Source organism: Bos indicus x Bos taurus, chromosome 19, assembly GCF_003369695.1.
Source record: "Bos indicus x Bos taurus breed Angus x Brahman F1 hybrid chromosome 19, Bos_hybrid_MaternalHap_v2.0, whole genome shotgun sequence".
In the NCBI taxonomy this organism is placed as follows: Eukaryota; Metazoa; Chordata; class Mammalia; order Artiodactyla; family Bovidae; genus Bos; species Bos indicus x Bos taurus.
Window position 1 is genome coordinate 48,770,745 of NC_040094.1, and position 19,468 is coordinate 48,790,212.

The following is a 19,468-nucleotide window of genomic DNA, read 5'->3' on the forward strand; positions in this document are numbered from 1 at the left end:
TATTTTTAACTGTTCAACTAAAACGTTGTAAAGTTTCACAAGTATTGAGCTGCGCAGCCTGATGAGGTTTGATTTGAAAGCCTATTTTGGGCTGACCTGGTTTCCTCAAACTCAATCAAATTTAGGCTGGAAGGAAGGGGGAAAAGGCTACTCAAGTCCTACCTGTACCTGTAGGAATAGTTGAGAACTTAATTCTTTGTGGCCAGAGCTGAAATCTTACAATAAATGTTCTTTAATATTTTAAAAAATTATTTTTACTATGTTGGTCAGCAAATTACACATTGGAGACTGGGTGCTCTAAAATCCACATCACAAAGCAGAGTGTCAGAGAAGAAGCAGCTTGTCACAGGGCAGGGGGAAAAGAGGGCATTCTCCCTGTAAAGGAAAACTAATTTGTGCTAGGGACTTGTACAGCCTGGCTTCTGGCAGGATGCTTAAGTCTGAAGTGACCACAGAATGGTGAGTTGAGGATTGTGGTGGTTTTATTTATTGGGTTTTTTAATCCACACAGGAGCCTCCCAGCAGGGTGACCCTTAACCTTCATTTTCACGGAAACACAAACTTGAGGTGACTACTTCTCAGAGCCATTGCAGGCTGCCACAATAACCCCTTGAATAGGTGGATAGATTCTTCTTTCTAAAAGCATTAGGGATGAATTCAGCAAAGTGATAGATCATGGAAAGAAAAAAAAGGCTTGAGGAGCTAAATCAGCCCTTAGGGTTTGGAAGAGTTAATGCAAAGAGGAGAGAGATACACCAAACACCTTTTCCAGCACATGACCCTTAGTAGAATGACCTTTGATATCATAATTTTGCTGTGATTTTCATTGATCTCTAATAATTGGCAGAAATTTTTCTGATTTGCCAATAAATAGTTTTCCTCTTATTTAAACCAGTTTCTAACTCCCTATTAGAATCAAGAATACATTTTATCAAGAATCAAATTTGAGATTCAAGAATAAACTTGAGACTCAAAATAATAATGGAATAACTATATTATTCTAGCGACCCGAGTCATGGTTTTATAATACAATGCAAGGGGATACTGCATGAAACCTGATGTATATCTTGGAGTGTGTCCAGTTTGCCCATGCATAATGGGCATGGCACACATGCCCTTCAACTGTACAGATTTGCTTCTCTCAGCATAGATGATAGAACCCACAGCTATTAGTCAAATAGGTAAATTGTTCCCATTGTTAAAACTCTCGTATCTTCAAAGATGGGAGCAATAATATATATTTTTTTCCTTTTATAAGTCCAAAATTAAGTTTGGAAAAAGTTGGTAATCAAAATTCTTCTCTAAACCAATTTAAAACTGAGAGCTATTTATTTTTACTGTCATAAAAACTCATGTGAAGTTTGCTAAGTTAATAAACATATGGAGAAGTAGTCCTGCTTATAAAATGGAGAGAAAGCATCATTTTAGGACCTTGACAGGCATGCAGAAGAGCCAGATAATGATAACACAGAACAGACTTGTACTCTTGTTTTTTTGATAGATTTGTAACAAAATATTTGATTTTGTTACAAAAATTAATATTGCTTCATATATTTAAATTATATGTATATATATAGCTTTTTTAAAGTGGATGTGTCCAGTCTGGTTAAAGCAAATTCACCTAAGTAGTTGAGCAGAGAAATTTTAAGGGAGATTTCTGGTACTGAAAGTAGCATAGGAAATAGAGGCTCATTTGTCCTGTTAAATGAGTCTCTGAAGCAACACTGGCTGAATGAAAAGATGGGAATCCCGCAGGCTCTCCTAGATTGTCAAACCAAGATCCATGGCACAGCATTCAGGAGTTCCTGCCAGCTTAGTGGGATATGACAGCACATTTTGTTTTTTTGTGTTTGGAGCAACTTCCTTGGCTGTCTCTAGACTTTCAAAAGCAGCTGGAGCTCCACATTTCATAAAATCAACACTAATAGCCTTCTGTTCGCCCAACCATAAGAACCCACAACTGTAAGACATGTATTCACTGTGGCCATCAGCATATCCAGTTGGTTCTACAACCCAAATTTTGCTTGTAAGTGTCCACTTATTTCCACCTCTACTGACTGCACCCTAGGCTCTCACATGGACTGGTTTAGCGTCTTAATTGGTCTCCCTGTCAATCCATTCTCCACCAGCACCCAAAGTGATTCTTAAAAAATACAAGTCAGACCGTGTAACCTCCTCCTAAAAAATCCTTCAGTGGCTTCTTTTTGTGATTAGAATAAAATCAAAGCCAGATTCTTCAAAACCCTATATTATTATACAAAGATAGCTTCTGCCTCCCTCTCTAATGAAGTTCATTCATTCTCCCTGTTAGTCACAGTATTCTGGTCATAAATGATCATGTGCCAGTTCCTAGAATTTGCTAAGCTCTCTTCTACTCCTGATTCTTTGCACTTAATAGGTCCCTCCGTCTGGAGCATGCTTTCCCTCTGTCATCACACAGCATAATCTCTCACTCCTTCCGGTCTCAGCCTAACAGCCACCTCCTGAGACTTCCTCATGTCACTTATCTAAGAAAGTCCTTCCTGGCTTTACTGGTCATAGCAATCTTCTTACTTTTAATCTTTTATCAATGTATTATCTGTGAATACTTGTTTACTGTCCGCTTTCCCTTCTAGAATGTGAGTGAGCTCCATGAGGACAAGAACCTTCCTATCATGCTCACCTTGGTCTTCCTAATGATTGATAGAGTTCCTGGCACACAGTCAGCACTCAGTAAATATATTGTTTAACAGTGAATTAATGAGTGAACAAAGAAGTGATCAGTTCAGTTCAGTAGCTCAGTCGTGTCTGACTCTTTGCGACCCCATGGACTGCAGCACACCAGGCCTCCCTGTCCATGGCCAACTCCCAGAGTTGACCCAAATTCATGTACATTCAGTCGGTGATGCAATCCAGCCATCTCATCCTCTGTCGTCCCCTTTTCCTCCCACCTTTGATCTTTCCCAGCATCAGGGTCTTTTCAAATGAGTCAGCTCTTCACATCAGGTGGCCAAAGTACTGGAGTTTCAACTTCAATATCATTCCTTCCAATGAACACCCAAGACTGATCTCCTTTAGGATGGACTGGTTGGATCTCCTTGCAGTCCAAGGGACTCTCAAGAGTCTTCTCCAACACCACAGTTCAAATGCATCAATTCTTTGACGCTCAGCTTTCTTTATAGTCCAACTCTCACATCCATACATAACTACTGGGAAAACCATAGCCTTGACTAGACAGACCTTTGTTGGCAAAGTAATGTCTCTGCTTTTTAATCTGCTGTCTAGGTTGGTCATAACTTTCCTTCCAAGGAGTAAGCATCTTTTAATTTCATGGCTGCAGTCACCATATGCAGTGATTTTGAAGCCTAAAAAATGAAGTCTGCCACTGTTTCCACTGTTTCCACTGTTTCCCCATATACATGCTACTCATTTTATTTAAAAAATTTGATAAACTCTTCACACAGTTCAATAGAATACGTCTTGTTTATTCTGTTGCCATGCATCAGGAGAAAACAAAGACGTGCACGTCAGCATACGTCCAGTGAACATGTATTAAGTAATATATTCAAAGCTCTATGTTAAGCACTGCAGGGGATACACATATGAGTAAGATAGATCTGTCTACCAGGACTTACAGGTTAGTGGTTTTAACAAACACATTTATAACCAGCTATAATTTAAGACAGAGTGCTGTACTAGAGGTACAAACAAAGAACTGAGGAACGTGGAGAACGAAGAACTGATTGATCTTCCTATGCCTATTGTTGGTGTTTCAAACTGTGACAGTTTGATGAAGTTATAACTCTTCTGCCTTATAAGCCCTGCCAACTGCCTGAAGACTTCATTGGCAGAGGACAGGCAGAGAAGTGTCCCTTCTCCTAGGGCCAGTGCTGCCTTAGCGGAAAGAAGGACATTAGGAAACTGTGAGGCCAACAGGGAGAAAGCAGCGGATTTCTAGCTGAGTTCTATGTTTAAAAAGAAATAATGTCGTTCCACCCATTTCTATAAAGGTACATCTAGGGCATACTTCTAGTCTCCTACTTCCCATCAGCTCCTTCATTCCCACCTTGAATATGCTACAGCAAGACAAGCTGACTAGAAATAGATTTTGTATTCCAGTTCCACGAGAAAGCCATGAAAAGAGCATGCCAGGGCAGTTACTAACTAATACGCTGAAGATGGAAGCAAGCGTTTTTGTAAAGATGTGGGTGCCATTTGCAACAGGCCAACTGACTGTAAAGCGTCAACCCCCAGATTTAACTGCAGGCAGAATTTTTAAGATGAGAGATGAAAAAGATCAGGATTGTCAGTCTGTTCTCAATATTTGAGTCATAGTCACATTCATTTCACAGTTGATCAGTGGCAACAGAGATGCCCGCAAATTCAAGGCTGAATTGAGTAGTGAATTAGAAAATGGATCTGGAAGTCCTTGTGTTGCTCTTCCTCAAACCCATCTATATTTTCATGAAACATTTATTGAACTTTACTGGACACCAAAGACTGTGCTATACACTAGAGAAACTTAGGTAATTAACATACCCCTTGACACTAAAGCCATTACCAAGGAAGGTCAGCTACATAGCAACCAATAACGTGCCACAGTACAAAGTACCGTAGGAACCTAGACAAAGAGAAAATGCTTTTCAGGGACTACCCTGGTGGCCCTGTGGTTAAGATCCACCTTGGAATGCAGGGGACATGGATTCAGTCGCTGTTCCGAGAACTAAGATCCCAGATGCTGCAGTGCAGCTTTGGAGCCCATGCACCCTGGAGCCCACACCACAACTAGAGAGTTCAAGAGCCGCAACCAAAGGTCCTGCACAATGCAGTGAAGATCCCATGTGCTGCAACTAAGACCCGATGCAGCCAAATACTTTTTTTTTTTTAAAGAGAGAAAATACTTTTTCAGAGCAAGTAACAGTCAAGTTCAACCTTGAAGGATGAGTTGATCCCGTTTAGCTGCAGAGGAGCAGGAGAACACTCTAGGGAGGCTAGAGAGCAGAGTGGCAGGAGGAAAAGCAAGTTGAAGATATTAAGTGCCCTTGAGGAATTATGAGAAGCCATAACTAGAAAACAAGACATGCAGTCAGAGAATGATAGGAAGTGTCACTAGGAAAAAAGTCTAAAAAGTTTAAGACTTCTCAGTTTATTCTGTAGATAACAGAGAGTCTCTATAATTTTTGAGAAAAGAAGAGACAGTGATCAGATAAGTCTGATCAAGTGCAAAATAGCTCTGACAAGCAGTGTATGGAAGATGGGTTGAAGGAGAGACTGCAGTCAGGGGAACTAGTCACAGGTCTAGAACAATAGTCTAGCTGAGAAATAGTAAGACTGCAATGTGAGAACAGAGAGCTGCGTAGACATTTTAGAGATACTCAAAAGCACCTGGTCTTTTTTTGTGTATGGGAGGTAAGGGTGGAAGAATCAAAAATGATTTCAGAACTTATCTTGGATGATGGAAAATAGTGAAGCTGCTGATGGACATAGAGCATTCTGAATGGGGGAAGACTTCTAGCGTGAGTGAAGGCAGGAGGAAGAGCAGGCTTCTGGAGAGAGGTGAGTCCTATTTTGGACATGGTTATAATGAATTGCGTCCAGGGGAGGATGCACAAATGTATGTAGAAATATGACCTTGGAGAACAGGAAAAGAGAAAGCTGAAGGCATGAGGTTATGGACTGAGGAGTTACCAGCAAGTAACTGACAGTAGAAGCCATAATAACTTAACAGGGTCATCCAGGTTAAGGGTATAAAGCAGAAAGTTTGGATGCATGAAAACAGAACAGGTGTTTTTTTTTAACTGAAGTATAATTGTTTTACAGTGTTGTGTTAATTTCTGCTGTACAGCCAAGTGATTCAGTTATACAAATAAATATACATTCGTTTTTGTAGTCTTTTCCATTATGGTTTATCATAGGATATTAAGTATAGTTCCCTGTGCTATACAGCAGGCCCTTGTTGCATATCCATTCTGTGTGCATTAGCTTGCATCTTTGAACCCCAGCCTTTCACTCTCTCTGTTCACCAGCCTCTTCCCACTGGCAACCACAGTATGTTCTCTATGTCCGTAAGTCTGTTTCGTGGCATGTGTGCTAAGTCACTTTAGTCATGTCCGACTCTTTGTTACCCTAAGGACCCACCAGGCTTCACTCTCCGTGGGATTCTCCAGGCAAGAATACTGGAGTGGGTTGCCATGCCCTCCTCTGGGGGATCTTCTGTTTCATAAGTAGGTTCATTTCAGAATAGGTATATTTAAACACTAAAAGAAAATGGTGAGCCAAGTAATAATTTACAAGAGTAATATTACAGAAACAAGAGAAAGTAATAAGATTGTGAAATCAAAGATGAAGATTTTTCTGCGCTAGGTCTGATGTGATGAATATAATTTCTGCCTATGTTCCATTAGCCAGAACTCGGTCACCTGACCCCACTCGAATGTGAACGCAAGGTCCCTGGCAAAGTAACTGCTTCCCACCATCACCCTTGACTGTGGACAGGAGCACAGACCTTTTGTAGACAGGTATCCATCTCTGCCCAGTAATTCTAATCTCACTAGGTCTCCCTAAATAATTCCCACATGTACCTCTATAACATAAAGACATTCCACAGCAGCACGTGTCATTTCAGCCCACACTGTAAGATAGCTAGGACAGGCTTTAGATTGTACATAGTTCCTTGCCAGCTGGCTGTCCCTGTTCCACTTTATCACATCCTAGCACCACACAGAAGAATATCAGAACACTTAAGTGTTGTTTCTCTGAAATGCTGAAGTGTTGTATATTGAGTCTGCTCTCCCAGGAGCTGATGACATCTGTGACCACACGTTAAGTGACTCTGACTAGAACAATGGAGGACCCATACATGCTGGAGATATTTGAGTACATTTGTTAGTACTACAGGTAGAGACTTTAAGATCACTAACTTTCAGGGTTGCTAAGTGAAAATCTATTAGAAAAACAAACTTAGCACCACTGTATGTTTTATAGTTGTATAAAACTAAAACAGTTGTATAATACCTGTTAGGCAACTTCCAAACTAGTAAATGGGTGGAGGGTAAGGATGTTGCTTCTTGCCTTAGAAAGCGTTGCCTGAGAGACTCCACAGCTCTGAATTCTTTGAGGTACTGAGGCATCAGGTAAGAGCAGCTCCTCATTGTCTTATCATCTGTAGTTGTTTAAGGGTGACTATCACTTGTCTCTGATAATTCCATGTCAAGGGACCGCTGAAGCCTGCAGCTGGAATTGAGATTGGATCTACCCTGTGTTATGCTGGGTACGACCTTCCCTGCCTTTTGTTGGGAGAGAGAAGAGAAGAGAATGCTGGGGGAGGAATCTTCAACTCTGACATGTGATTGATTCTCTCCTAAAATATGTCCAAATCTATCTTGAATGTAAGGCTTATATCCTTCTGAAAATCTCTGATGGACATGAGAAATTCATATTCCTCCTGTTAGCTTAACTTTTACCTTACTTCTTAGGATCTGGTTAGCTCTGTTCTTGTCCCCATTCTCTGCCTGAATTGACAATACCAGGTTTTCCTCCACAGCTAACTGTGAATGGCACCCATCCCCAATCATTTTCCCCTGATCCATGGGCTTCCCTTCTGGCTGTAAAGTTACAATGAGGTTAGTGGAAGGGCAAAGATTGGAGCTAAGGTTAGGGTATCACGTTTCACCATGCTGTACACATTAAAACTCTGAGCACACAGTCATCCTCCTACATGTTTTAAGTCTTCTGTGATTGCTGTTCATTCCTTTAGTTTAGCACTATGCTAGTGACTACGGAGGATATAAAAGAAATACAAAATACATTTACCTAATATCTCTTACTTAATTCCCACCCCAGTCCTGAGAGAGAGGTGTTACTCTCCCTGTCTTTCAAAGAGGTTAGAAAGCTTGTCCACTGCTGAAAGCTTGAAAGCGACAGAACTGGAATTGGACTTTATTTCAGGGATAAGGAAGCAATGTTGTGAATGCAGATAAGGAGTCTGCAAGGTGACTGAATCACAAAGTGACCTCATTATAGAAACTATGTGGAAATCCTAATACTTCTACCCTCACCATGGCCACCGCCCACTGGTCTTTATAACCATGTATAAGCTCACATGAGAGTCAGTTTTTATCACCATCATCTGTAATTATAGGGGGAAACACGGTTGTGTTCAGTCATACTTAAAATGTCACAAAGACTAGGGCTGTCTCTATTTCTTAACTGCTGTCTCCCAAAAATGCTAATCGAAAAATGTCAAAATTAACAGTTGCCAATTTTGATTGTAAGAATTCAGATTGTGTGCTATAAAAATGAACATACTATTCTTTACGTTTTAATCTGATCAATGTGGCAGTGGAACAAGGTTTCAGAAGACCTTGGACTCTCCTCTCTTTGTATCCTAGCCAGGTGAGCTGGAGTCTGTTCTTCAGTCTTGCTGAGTCTCAGTCAGTCTACCACGTTAGTAATGTTCATGCCTATGCCCATAATAAACGTGCACGAGCGAATCTAAATAAGTGCTGTAGTAATTGTGGAAACCGTAGGTAGTGTACAAATGTATATTTGTACAAAAGGGACCTTTATTCATTCTGCAAGTACGGACTCTTGTTAGCTCAGAGAACATATGTGAGAAAGCATGGCTCTGTCCTGAGTAGAGTCTGGCAGGAAGACTCATGCGCAGACACGCACAGTGCGTGGTGTACCCCGTGCGGCGGTGGAGCTGCGTGCCAGATACAGCAGAGCCTAAAGGAAAGAACCGCTGGCCCCATCTGGGGGCACCAGAGAAGACGCTGTGAACCGAGGCTGGAAGACTGGGAAGTAGTTTGCCTGATGAATTACAGGCAGAGGGAAAGCACGTTCAAAACTCTATACTCCATCTGGAATTAGAAGTACAAGGTTAGGAGGTGAAGAAACGGATAAGGGACAGATTGTGGGGAGGCTTTGAATACCATGTTTAGATTTACAATTTAGAGTTTAGATTATGTATAGGAGGAAATATAGAGCCATTGAAGGATTTTGAAGAGAAATTTGATCAGGTTTCTGCTGGATAGATAGTGGTATGAGCCAGGGAGGAGGCAGTGGCAAGAGTGAAGCTCTTGCAGTTATCCATGAGAGATGATGTACAAGGAGGAGAAAACAGCTGCCTGGTGTCACACCTGAGCAACCGGAGGTGGTTTTTATTTTTTAATAAGTCTTAAGGGGATTTGGTTTTAAGGGAAATCTTCAACTTCAAACAGCCATCGTTTGACAGGTCATTTGGAGGTAGAGGGGATCTGCAGGCAGCTAGAGAAGCAGAGTAAATCTCAGTGCTGCGATGTCATTGCAGTGAGAGCCGAAGCCGGGAGTCGAGGTGAGGGCTGCCTCTGAAAGATGAGTAAATGGGGAATAGAGCAAAGAGGTTATGTAACCGAAGGAAAGTGGGAGAAAAGTGCCAGGGTAGTGTCTTAGATGTCAAGAGGAGAGACTGTTTCAAGGGAAATAGTCCATAAGACCTAATGCTGGACGGAGAAGAAAAAAAGAGGAAAAACAAAAGATCAAAGGCAAAAGGAAAACCAATTAAGAGGCTGCTGGTGATCTTAGAGAATAGTGAGTCTAGAAGTCAAAAGGAATAGGGCTCAGGAGTGAGCAGATAATAAGAAAAATAGAAATGAATGTAGACAAGCCCACATATAGACCCATGCAGACTGGGTCAGCCAGTGGCATCGTAGTTCGTCAGAACAGAAAGGTACGAATGGGAATGCCAGCACGTAACGGAAATTGCTGTTTTACCCTTCATGTCCTCAACACCATAAGCTTTGAGTCCAGTAAACTGATCGGAATCATTCTTTCATGAATAATACAACAGCTTGTATCCAGAAAGAAGGAAACTACAGTTGTCATCATCTTTTCCTTGACCTGTGTGGCTTGCCGTTTCTCCTCGGTGTTTGGTCAACCATAACAAAAGCAAGCACTGTCCTGTGGGTGGCTGAAATGCATGCTGGAAAGAGGCAGAAGCATCTTCCCAGGGTGTCTTAGTCACGGTAGTAAAGTGGAAGCGCTGGGGCAGAGTCAGGTCTGTGTCTACCTGACACTTCGTGTCCTTGTCCTGAGCTTTCTCCTTAATCCTCATAGGTGTGGATTCTCCTTAATGCCCTGAAGCATAATGATGGATCAGAGGCCTGTGCCAGGAGTTCTTGTCTCTATGGACAGTCAGAGATGAGTCATTTAATTCTTATACCAGGGAGGCTGCAGTCATTTCATTGTTAATAACCAGATAGGATTTTGAGAACTCAAGTTAGGGCTCTTTTATAAGTGGTTCTCATTAACTTCTGTTAAAAAAGCCTATGAACTACATTGGGCTTTCAAGGGCTATGTAAACGTTCAATAGCAATTTCTGGATTTTGTGAGTGCAAAACAATTCCAGGCTCATGCCTTCAGATGACGGGCTTCCCTGGTGACTCAGCTGGTAAAGAATCCACCTGCAATGCAGGAGACCTCGGTTTGATTCCTGGGTCAGGAAGATCCTCTGGAGAAGGGATAGGCTACCCACTCCAGTGTTCTTGGGCTTCCCTGGTGGCTCAACTGGTAAAGAATCTGCCTGCAATGTGGGAGACCTGGGTTCGATCCCTGGGTTGGGAAGATCCCCTGGAGAAGGGAACGGCTACCCACTCCAGTATTCTGGCCTGGAAAATTCCATGGACTGCATAGTCCATGGGGTTGCAAAGAGTCGGACACGACTGAGCGACTTTCACTTTCACACTTTCACCTTCAGATGACACTGATGACTCCATGCAGGATACAGTTGTCTGAGACAGTCTCTCAATGAAGTAGCTCTCTTTCCTTTATGGTCAGTCTTATCTAATCAAATAAGATGACCTGGTATCCACTAGAATCCAGAAATTCTATGAAGCCAAAGATTAGAACATGGTAGAATTTCTTTTTAAAGCTTTATAGGATGATTCCCACCTAAGTGGGTAGCCTTTCCCTTCTCCAGGGGATCTTCCCCACCCAGGGACTGAACCCAGGTCTCCTGCATTGCAAGCAGATTCTTTACCATCTGTACCACCAGGGAAGCCCACCTAAGTAAGATGGGGGCTGTCTCATCTTCTGTTCTCCAGGTTCTTTACTGAAACTTTATTTATAAAGGAAGAAAGGAAGGACTTGTTTATTTTTTCAGACTTCAGTTTTAGGCATCTTCAAATGTTAAACCTGGCAGCATAGCCAATGTTAACTGTGAGAGAAAATCTTCCAGTAGACATTTGGGCCTTCTCTCAAGTAGATGTCACCAACAAAAAATTCACTGGCTGTTTTTCCTTCTGTTTGATGAATTCGTTGGGCTTGAACCTGAAATCACAGTTTGATTTCCCGCCTTTGTGGCGCTCCCAAGTGAAACGAGTCAAAGAGCTGGGTTGTCAGTGGACACAGAACTCTACTGACTGCTCAGCTGATGGGAAGCAGAGGGACAGTGGTTACTCTGCAGTGTCACAGTTGCTACAGACTGTAGCAGGGTGGTAAGAGGGCAGAACCCAGAAGTGACCCAGTGTCCTTTGTTTAATGTCTAATCTTGCTTTGTGAAAATTTTATTGAGAATTTTTATGTGCCATACACCATGTTTGGCACTGTGGAGAGCATAAACAACTCGAGATTTCTGTCATAAATGTAAATAAAAAGAGATATACAACCCTGTATTTATACATATACTTTACATATATACACATATATTAATACACTCACACTTAAAAGAGTATATCATTAGGACACTTTAAGCTGGAAGAAATAGAAAACATCAACTCAAATGGATTAAGCAGTAAAGAAACTTATCACTTCATATAACTAGGAGTCCAAAATTAGCATTGGAAGCTATACAGTTAGGACCTAGGCTCTATTTTTTGACAGTTCTCTTAGCTTAGCCTCTCTGTTGGCTTGGTCTTCAGACCAAGCTTCAGACAAAGCTGAGTGTGTGATTCCAAGAGGCCTGTGGCATTTCTGAGCATCGTGGGCAGATAAGACAATGTGCAGAGGCAGAGAGAAGGGTTTTCTGTTTCATGAACAGATTGGAGATGTGTTGGCAAGCAGATGGGGGCCAGGAATGATTGCCATCAGGAAGGCTACAGTCTAGTACAGGAGAGAGCTTGTAGCCATGTGGTAGATCCTGTACTAAAGGCATATACAGCCTACGATGTAGCACCAGAGAGAGTACGCCCTTCTCAGCTGGAGGAAAAAAAAATGCTAAAGAGAAAGAATAGAGGCTTGGTAGAGGCTGATCAGAGAAGACTTCCCTTGAGGAGGTTTTTAGTGCAGTTTGGGACACATTGAGTTGAAGGTGCTGTTGGACCTCTAGGTAGAGAATCCAGTAGGCAGTTGGATGTATATTGAGCTAAAGCTGAGACGTCTAGATAGAGGGAAAGGTAAAGGGTTTAGGTAGTGGCAAAGGCTCTGAGGATGGATGAGCTAATCCAGAGGACAGACTGGGACCAAAAACAAGATCCCAAGGAAGCAACACTGACATTTAAAGCATGGGTGAAATAAGAGAAGTTGACAGAGCCGGAAAATAAAAGTGGGTCTTTTAATGCCATCTGTGTGTGGGAAGGGTGTAAGCCAACTAGAAGTGACATTTTGTGATATTCACACATGTGATGTGGGTAAAAGACCAGGAAAAGCTCGGAGCCTTTCCGTACCATTTCTTGCCCAGGAGCGGGTGCCCTTCCCTAAGAAGTTGGGTGAACAAGATGGAGTTTCACTGGCGGTGTGGCTCGACGTGCACAGTCCTCCACCCGCAGGAGAGTTGGAGCATTAAATTTCCTAAGATGAGTCTCTCTCTTTGCAGGAGTGGTCACACATTACTTGCCTTCTGGTTTTCCCGCCAAGAGGGAAAACTAAACCGACAGCAGACAATTGAACTGGGACATCACATCCTCAAAGCACACATTTTTAAGGTAATTAAAGAAGTTGGGGGCGTTTTTCTTTCCATTTCCAGCAGGCGCCGTAACACTGTGTGTATGAAGCTGCCCGCTATGTCAGTGTGGTCCCTGCTTTCTGAAATTAGTTTGTTGCAGAATTGGTCCATCTCCTAAAATGTCTGGCCTGTTCCTCCCTAAGACTTTGGAAAGAAAACCACATTTATCATCTCCCAGTTCAATGGATTGCTAGGCTTTCTAGGAAATGTACACATACAATTGTTTAGGTAAGAAGCTTATAGTCGTGTATACGTCATACATCAGAGGTCCGCAACCTCTGGGATCTAATGCCTGATGATCTGAGGTAGAGCTGATATTATAATAATAATAGAAATAAAGTGTACAATAAATTTAATGTGCTTGAATCACCCTGCAACCATTCTCCCCACCTCAGTCATTGGAAAAATTGTCTTCCCCAAAACCAACCCCTGGTGCCAAAAAGGCTGGGAACCACTGTCCTGTGACCTGCCATCTGCTGAGAATAGTCATAAAGCATTAGTTACAGGTTTTACAGTGTTTTTCAAGTCTCTGAGAGCAGTTACTCTTTCCACGTTCTTATCATTATGATTTTAATATCCCTGGTGCTGTGCATTTCAAACTCTTTCTCTAGAACCAACCGTAACCTTCCTTTAAACTACTTTCCCCATTCTCTTTTGAAATTATAATCCCAGTTTTTTGCCCGGTCGTTTCAAAACTTTTAAGAACTCTTAAGCACGGGCTTTCTCCCTCCCAGCATCCACACAGCTGGGATGGAGATCCCAGACAAGGGCACGTATCTGTCTGTTGGTGCTTGTATGCATTTGTTTGTTTACTCAGTGCTTGCTGAGGCATTGTACTAGGGATACAAAACCCAAAAGAATACAGCCCCTAATCTCAAGGAATTTATGGTCTAGATAGCAGTTGGGGAACAGAGCACAGAAGTTGAGGAAGAAACTTGTTCTCCTGGTTTTTCTAGTCTGCAGTTGGCTAGTGCATCTGCCACCTCCAATCCCAGTCTCTTCAGACCACTTCTGCTGCCTCTGGACTGGGAAATTCAGGAATCTTAAATAATCTTCTGGCTTGGACTTCCCCCAAGAGATAAAGATAAAACAGTTCTCTTCAGAGAGAAAACAGCATGAGGGGCAACTTTAAGAGCCTAACGAATTCTCCCCAGCATATAAGCACATAGCTGGGGAAGGCTTTTCATCAGATGGACAGAAGTGAAGCCCACAGTGGCAAGCCCTATATTTGAATCATAACTGTCTTTCTAACAAATCACTGTACCCAAATGACCTTACCCAGTGACCTTACTTAATGGGAGCAGAGTGAGACTATTTTAACAGGCAAGGTGTCTCATTCCATCTTCAAGTGGACCAAACAGTGCCTGCCACCTCTACAGACTCTGAGGTGATTATCCTTCAGTTAGATGGGGAAATAGCTTCAGTATGAAGCATCATGACTTTAATCACTTAAGCTTTTAGCATCACCTTCTGCCTGGGATCAGAGGCAAAGAAGTCGATGCCTGTCTGTATGCCCTGCACCCTAAAATAAATACCACATGAAACAGATAAATGATACGAAATTTCATTTGGTCCCATGTGACTATCCAATACATGGAAAACAATGTTTACTTATTTTTTAAGTGGAAGTTTGTACCTCCGGATCCCTTTACCCACTTCATCGTCCCCTCAGCCCCCTCCTTCCTGGCAGCCACCAGCCTGTCCTGGAGACCCACACTTAAACCACACGCTCTGCCATTGACACAGCGTTATCTTATTGTGCTGCAGACGACATGGTCGCCTGAGATATGACTGGCTCCCTGGGGCGTATAACGTGTGGTGATGACACGACTGTAAGCTGAAGAATGTGGACTTGGACCGTGGTTTTCCTAATGCTGCACTTTTCAGGGTCCTTCACATGCAGAGTGCTCCCTACCGATCAACTGTAGCTTCTCCCAGGCTGCTAGAATTCTCAGTTCCTATCAGCTGAGGGTCATGAAAAGGCAAAGACAGACTCAGTGCTTATGATCAGTATCACTTAGAACCGCCAATCAGCAGTAACATACAGTCCACTTTATATTTCTTTCCAGTTAGTTTTAAATTTCCCTTATTTTATCTTTGTTCATGAAGAATTGCATATGATTATCAATTGCATAAGGTCATTAATTACCTTAAAAATATAAGGTTGAGGGCCTGTAATTCAGGATATTTGGTATATTTATCAGTTCAGTTCAGTCGCTCAGTCGTGTTTAATTATTACCACTATTAATTATTACCACTATTATTTTCATCACCTTAAAAATAAACCTGATGGACTTCCCTGGTGGTCCAGATTAAGAATCTGCCTGCCAGTGCAGGGGACATGGGTTCTATCCCTGGTCCAGAAAGATCCCACATGATGCAGAGCAACTACGGCCGCACTCCGCAGCTAGAGAAGGCACCACAGTGAGAAGCCTGAGTTCCACAATTGGAGAGTAGCCCCAGCTCGCCGCAACTAGAGAAAGCCTTTGTAGCAGCAAAGACCCAGCCCAGCCAAAATTAATAAATATTTTTTTAAAAAGAAGAGAGAGGTATTGAGTAGGTTTGTTGTCAGAGACTGCCGAGGTAGAAACAGTTTAGTTAGCTTGTTCCTCCAGGACCAGTCTGTCCCCCTCAGTGGACTGGCTCTGTTATGCCGGATGTCGTTAGAGCAAGACACTGTTTTCATTTGTTAGTACCACAAACGTAAAGGCTCCTAACTTACTGCCGAGGGTACTTTTTAGCTGGGCTGATCACTTAACTGTGTCCCTGTTTCTTTTTCAGGGTTTGAGTAAAAAAGTTGGCGTATCATCCTCCATCCTCCAAGGCCTCTGGATCTCCTACAGCACAGAAGGTCTGTCCATGGCGTTGGCATCTTTACGAAATCTCTACACGCCAAATATAAAGGTAAGTGCATCTAAGTTACAGACAGATTGAAGAATTAACTATGAAAACATAGAACTCAGGGCACATTTAGGAGTTATTTGATTGATCTTTGACTCTCCTGTTAACTAACCTTTTATTAATAGTTTGATATATTTTAAATTGTTACATTTTATTCTGTGAATTGAAAATCAAACCTGTTGATCTTCTATAAGATGAGTCTGATTTATAGACTAACTCCTGCTCCTTCTAGGGAGTAAAACATTCTTAGATCACTTTTGTTTCAGTAGAAGTTTTTCTGACCAACAGTTCACTCAGTGGAGACTGCACTACAGTATGGGTGGTGTTTGCTCTAGTTCCTGGGTAGTTTGTATAAAGGAGACGTTTCACATCCCTTTCCAAAGGCAAGGTATTAAAAAAGGAACAAATGAAGATTTTAAAATAAAGAAGTTACTCGGTGTTTCTGGGCCCTTATCGAGGGTGACTTAAAGCTTCCCAGGTGGTGCTAGTGGTAAAGAACCTGCCTGCCAATGCAGGAGATGTAAAAGGTGCACGTTCAATCCCTGGGTCGGGAAGAGTCCCCGGAGGGGAATACATGGCAACTCGCTCCCGTGTTCTTGCCCGGAGAATCCCACAGACAGAGGAGTCTTGTGGGCTGTGGTCTGTAGGGTCCCAAAGAATTGGACACAACTGAAGCAACTCAGCATGCATGCGTGCAGATGACTTAAGAAAAGATGACTGATAGGATATAACTGGTATTTATGTGAGTATCGTTTCCGTTTGTTTTCTTATGACTAGGTCAGCCGACTGCTGATTTTGGGAGGTGCCAACATTAATTACCGGACAGAAGTTTTGAATAATGCTCCAATTCTGTGTGTCCAGTCTCATCTTGGTTACACAGAAATGGTGGCCCTGCTCTTGGAGTTTGGGGCCAACGTGGATGCCTCCTCTGAAAGTGGCCTGACTCCCCTGGGCTATGCCGCGGCGGCAGGCTTCCTGAGCATCGTAGTGCTGCTGTGCAAGAAACGGGCCAAGGTAACGGCTGCCCGGCACTTGTTCTTCCTTCCCTGTGTCTTTCTTCCCGTCTTAGACTCGTCCTTATCTCCTGCGTTGCCTCATGAGTGTAGGTAGAATATACATCAGATCCTATTAGGAAGCAGATCAAAGGAAGAACTGGCTCTGATTACGTCCTCCTGTTTGCCTGCTTGCCCTGGGCCAGTTCCAGGCTGCTTCTGGACACAGTTCTAAAACTTTTGAGAGGTACTTAGGAAACCGCATTTATCAGCAGCCACAAAAAGTCCCTAGCTCATAACCAAGAAATTCTCTCCTGAGCTCAGAGTGAGGAAAGAGGAGTGGGGGAGCAAGGAGACTGCACTGTGAGGTCTGATCTGAATGGCGCCTGTGAACTCTCAGCCTTTCATGTTAGTCGTGGACATAAGAGCAGAGACCAGGCGCCCTCATCTAGCCTTGAAGACACCCCTGTAGACGTCTGAGATGACTGACCAGAAGCACTCACAAGTGTTTCTGTTAGTGTATTTTAATTCTCTCAAAACGTTTCTTTAAAATATATTTGCTTTATAGTACCTCAAGAGCCACTGATATGATAAAACTCAATTTCAAAATATTGATGGAAAAAAAAAAATACCGGGGGGCTTCCCTGGTAGCTCAGTGGTGAAGAATCCACCTGCCAATACAGGAGACAGGGGTTCAATCCCCAGTCCGGGAAGATCCCACATGCTGCAGAGCCCCTAAGCCCGTGTGCGACAACTACTGAGCTTGTGCCCTGGAGCCTGGGAATCATAACCACTGAGCCTGTGTGTTGCAACTGCTGAAGCCCGTGCGCCCTGCTCCATAATAAGAGAAGTCACCGCAGTGAGAAGCCCAGGCACCAACAACTAAAGAACGGCCCCTGCTCTCGCCACAACTAGAGAAGAGCCCACACAGCAGTGAGGACCCGGCACAGCAAAAATAAAATTTAAAAAATAAGTGTTTTTTAAAAAGGTGAAATGCTGGTCTCAAAAATGTAGACTTCTGTAGAACATTTTATTTCCATTCTGAAAATAAACGGAGGATTTTGGTGGATTTGCAGTGAACTGTAAATAATATGCAACCCTGACTATTCATTGGAAGGACTGATGCTATAGCTGAAGCACCAATACTTTGGCCACTTGATGCGAAGAGCCGACTCATTGGAAAAAACCTGGGAAAGATTGAAGGCAAAAGGAGAAGAGGGCGGCAGAGGATGAGATAGCCAGATAGCATCACCGACTCAATAGACATGAACTTGAGCAAACTCCAGGAGATAGTGAAGGACTGGGAAGCCTGGCATGCTGCAGTCCACGGGGTCGCAAAGAGTCAGACACGACTTAGCAACTGAACAACAGCATACCTCGTTCTGAGGTGTCCGGTGTTCTCACCAGGGAGAACTGGGTCTCTCTCCCAAGACTCTCGAGAGCTGGGACCCGGGGACCTCAGTGAAATCCCTGAGCTGTAAATGCTAACTGTGACACAGAAATGGTCCACCTAGAATGTCCTAGTCATTTGGATAAACACCTCTAGAAGCAGCATGATAACTGGGCCTTATTATTATTGCTATAAATTCATATTCTAATCTCAGCTAGGTCTTTCTTGTTGCTCAGCTATCGTTTTATTTATTTCTCATTTTCCCCAGAGAAGATACAGAAATCATCTATGATCTTCTTGAGACCCCGTCAAAACTCTTTTGCCCTCCAACAAGTACCAAGATTGTGTTTGTCTCACAGTGCCTCTATCTCAAAACTCTGTTAATCCTTACAAACTTTTACTTCTGCCTCAGAGAAGGAAGTGTTTGCCTTCCTTTTCAAAATTATTGCCTCCTGTATACATATACACATACACATATATATACACATATACACACATACACACATATACACACACACATAGGCTGCACCACAAGGCTTTTGGGATGTTCGTTCTCCAACCAGGAATTGAACCTGTGACCCCTGCAGTGGAAGTGTGGAGTCCTAACCACTGGACCATCAGGGAATTTCCCACGTATATTTTTTAATCTCAGTATGTTGCTCTTTCACTAACATCATTTCATTCTCTTTCTAAATTCACGCTACCTTTCTTCTCAGTTTCTACAAACCTACAAATGTCTTCTCTAACCCTAAAGAGAGACTTTGCTGTCTCCTAACCAGAAACCACTGTCCCTTTTCTTCCTGCCCACATCCACTGAACCTGTCCTAAGAGTCCTCTCTGCTTGCTACCACCGCTTCCTTACTGCTCTTTAACCTCTTACAGTCTGGCTTCCATGAGAGAGAGGAGACAAGTCATCAAAATCATCAACTTTGGCATCAAGCACAACCTGGTCGAAGCCTGCATTGACGCTTGCTTTCTATGAGGGCTTGGACAAGTCATTTGACCTCTCTCAGCCTCACTTTGTTCATCTAGAAAAAGGATTAAGAGCTCCTTGCACACAGTAGGCATTTAGTAAACATTTGCTCTTTGAATGGCTGGATGGAGCTAAAGCTGGAGAGAAACAGATACAGAACTTAGGTTTCACTTGCTCTGGAGCAAGTGAAGCCTGAACACTGGAACAGTAAGCACTGGAACATACCCTGCCCACCTGCCAGGAGAGGCTGTTCATCCATTGAGACTTGTGGCTAGGGACCTTCTGGTAGCTTGTTCTTAATCAGGCTCCTCTTT

At 42.8% G+C, this 19,468-nt stretch overlaps 1 protein-coding gene across 10 annotated transcripts in view; it reads left to right on the forward strand.

Moving 5' to 3' along the window:
* TANC2 (tetratricopeptide repeat, ankyrin repeat and coiled-coil containing 2) overlaps positions 1-19,468 on the forward strand; it is a 363,890-nt gene that overhangs the window by 310,595 nt on the left and 33,827 nt on the right. For all 10 annotated transcript variants that reach the window (XM_027517571.1, XM_027517573.1, XM_027517574.1 and 7 more), the window contains 3 exons: positions 12,770-12,878; positions 15,680-15,802; positions 16,577-16,813. In XM_027517571.1, coding sequence (XP_027373372.1) covers positions 12,770-12,878; positions 15,680-15,802; positions 16,577-16,813 — 469 coding nt within the window. The remainder of the gene's footprint in view (positions 1-12,769; positions 12,879-15,679; positions 15,803-16,576; positions 16,814-19,468) is intronic.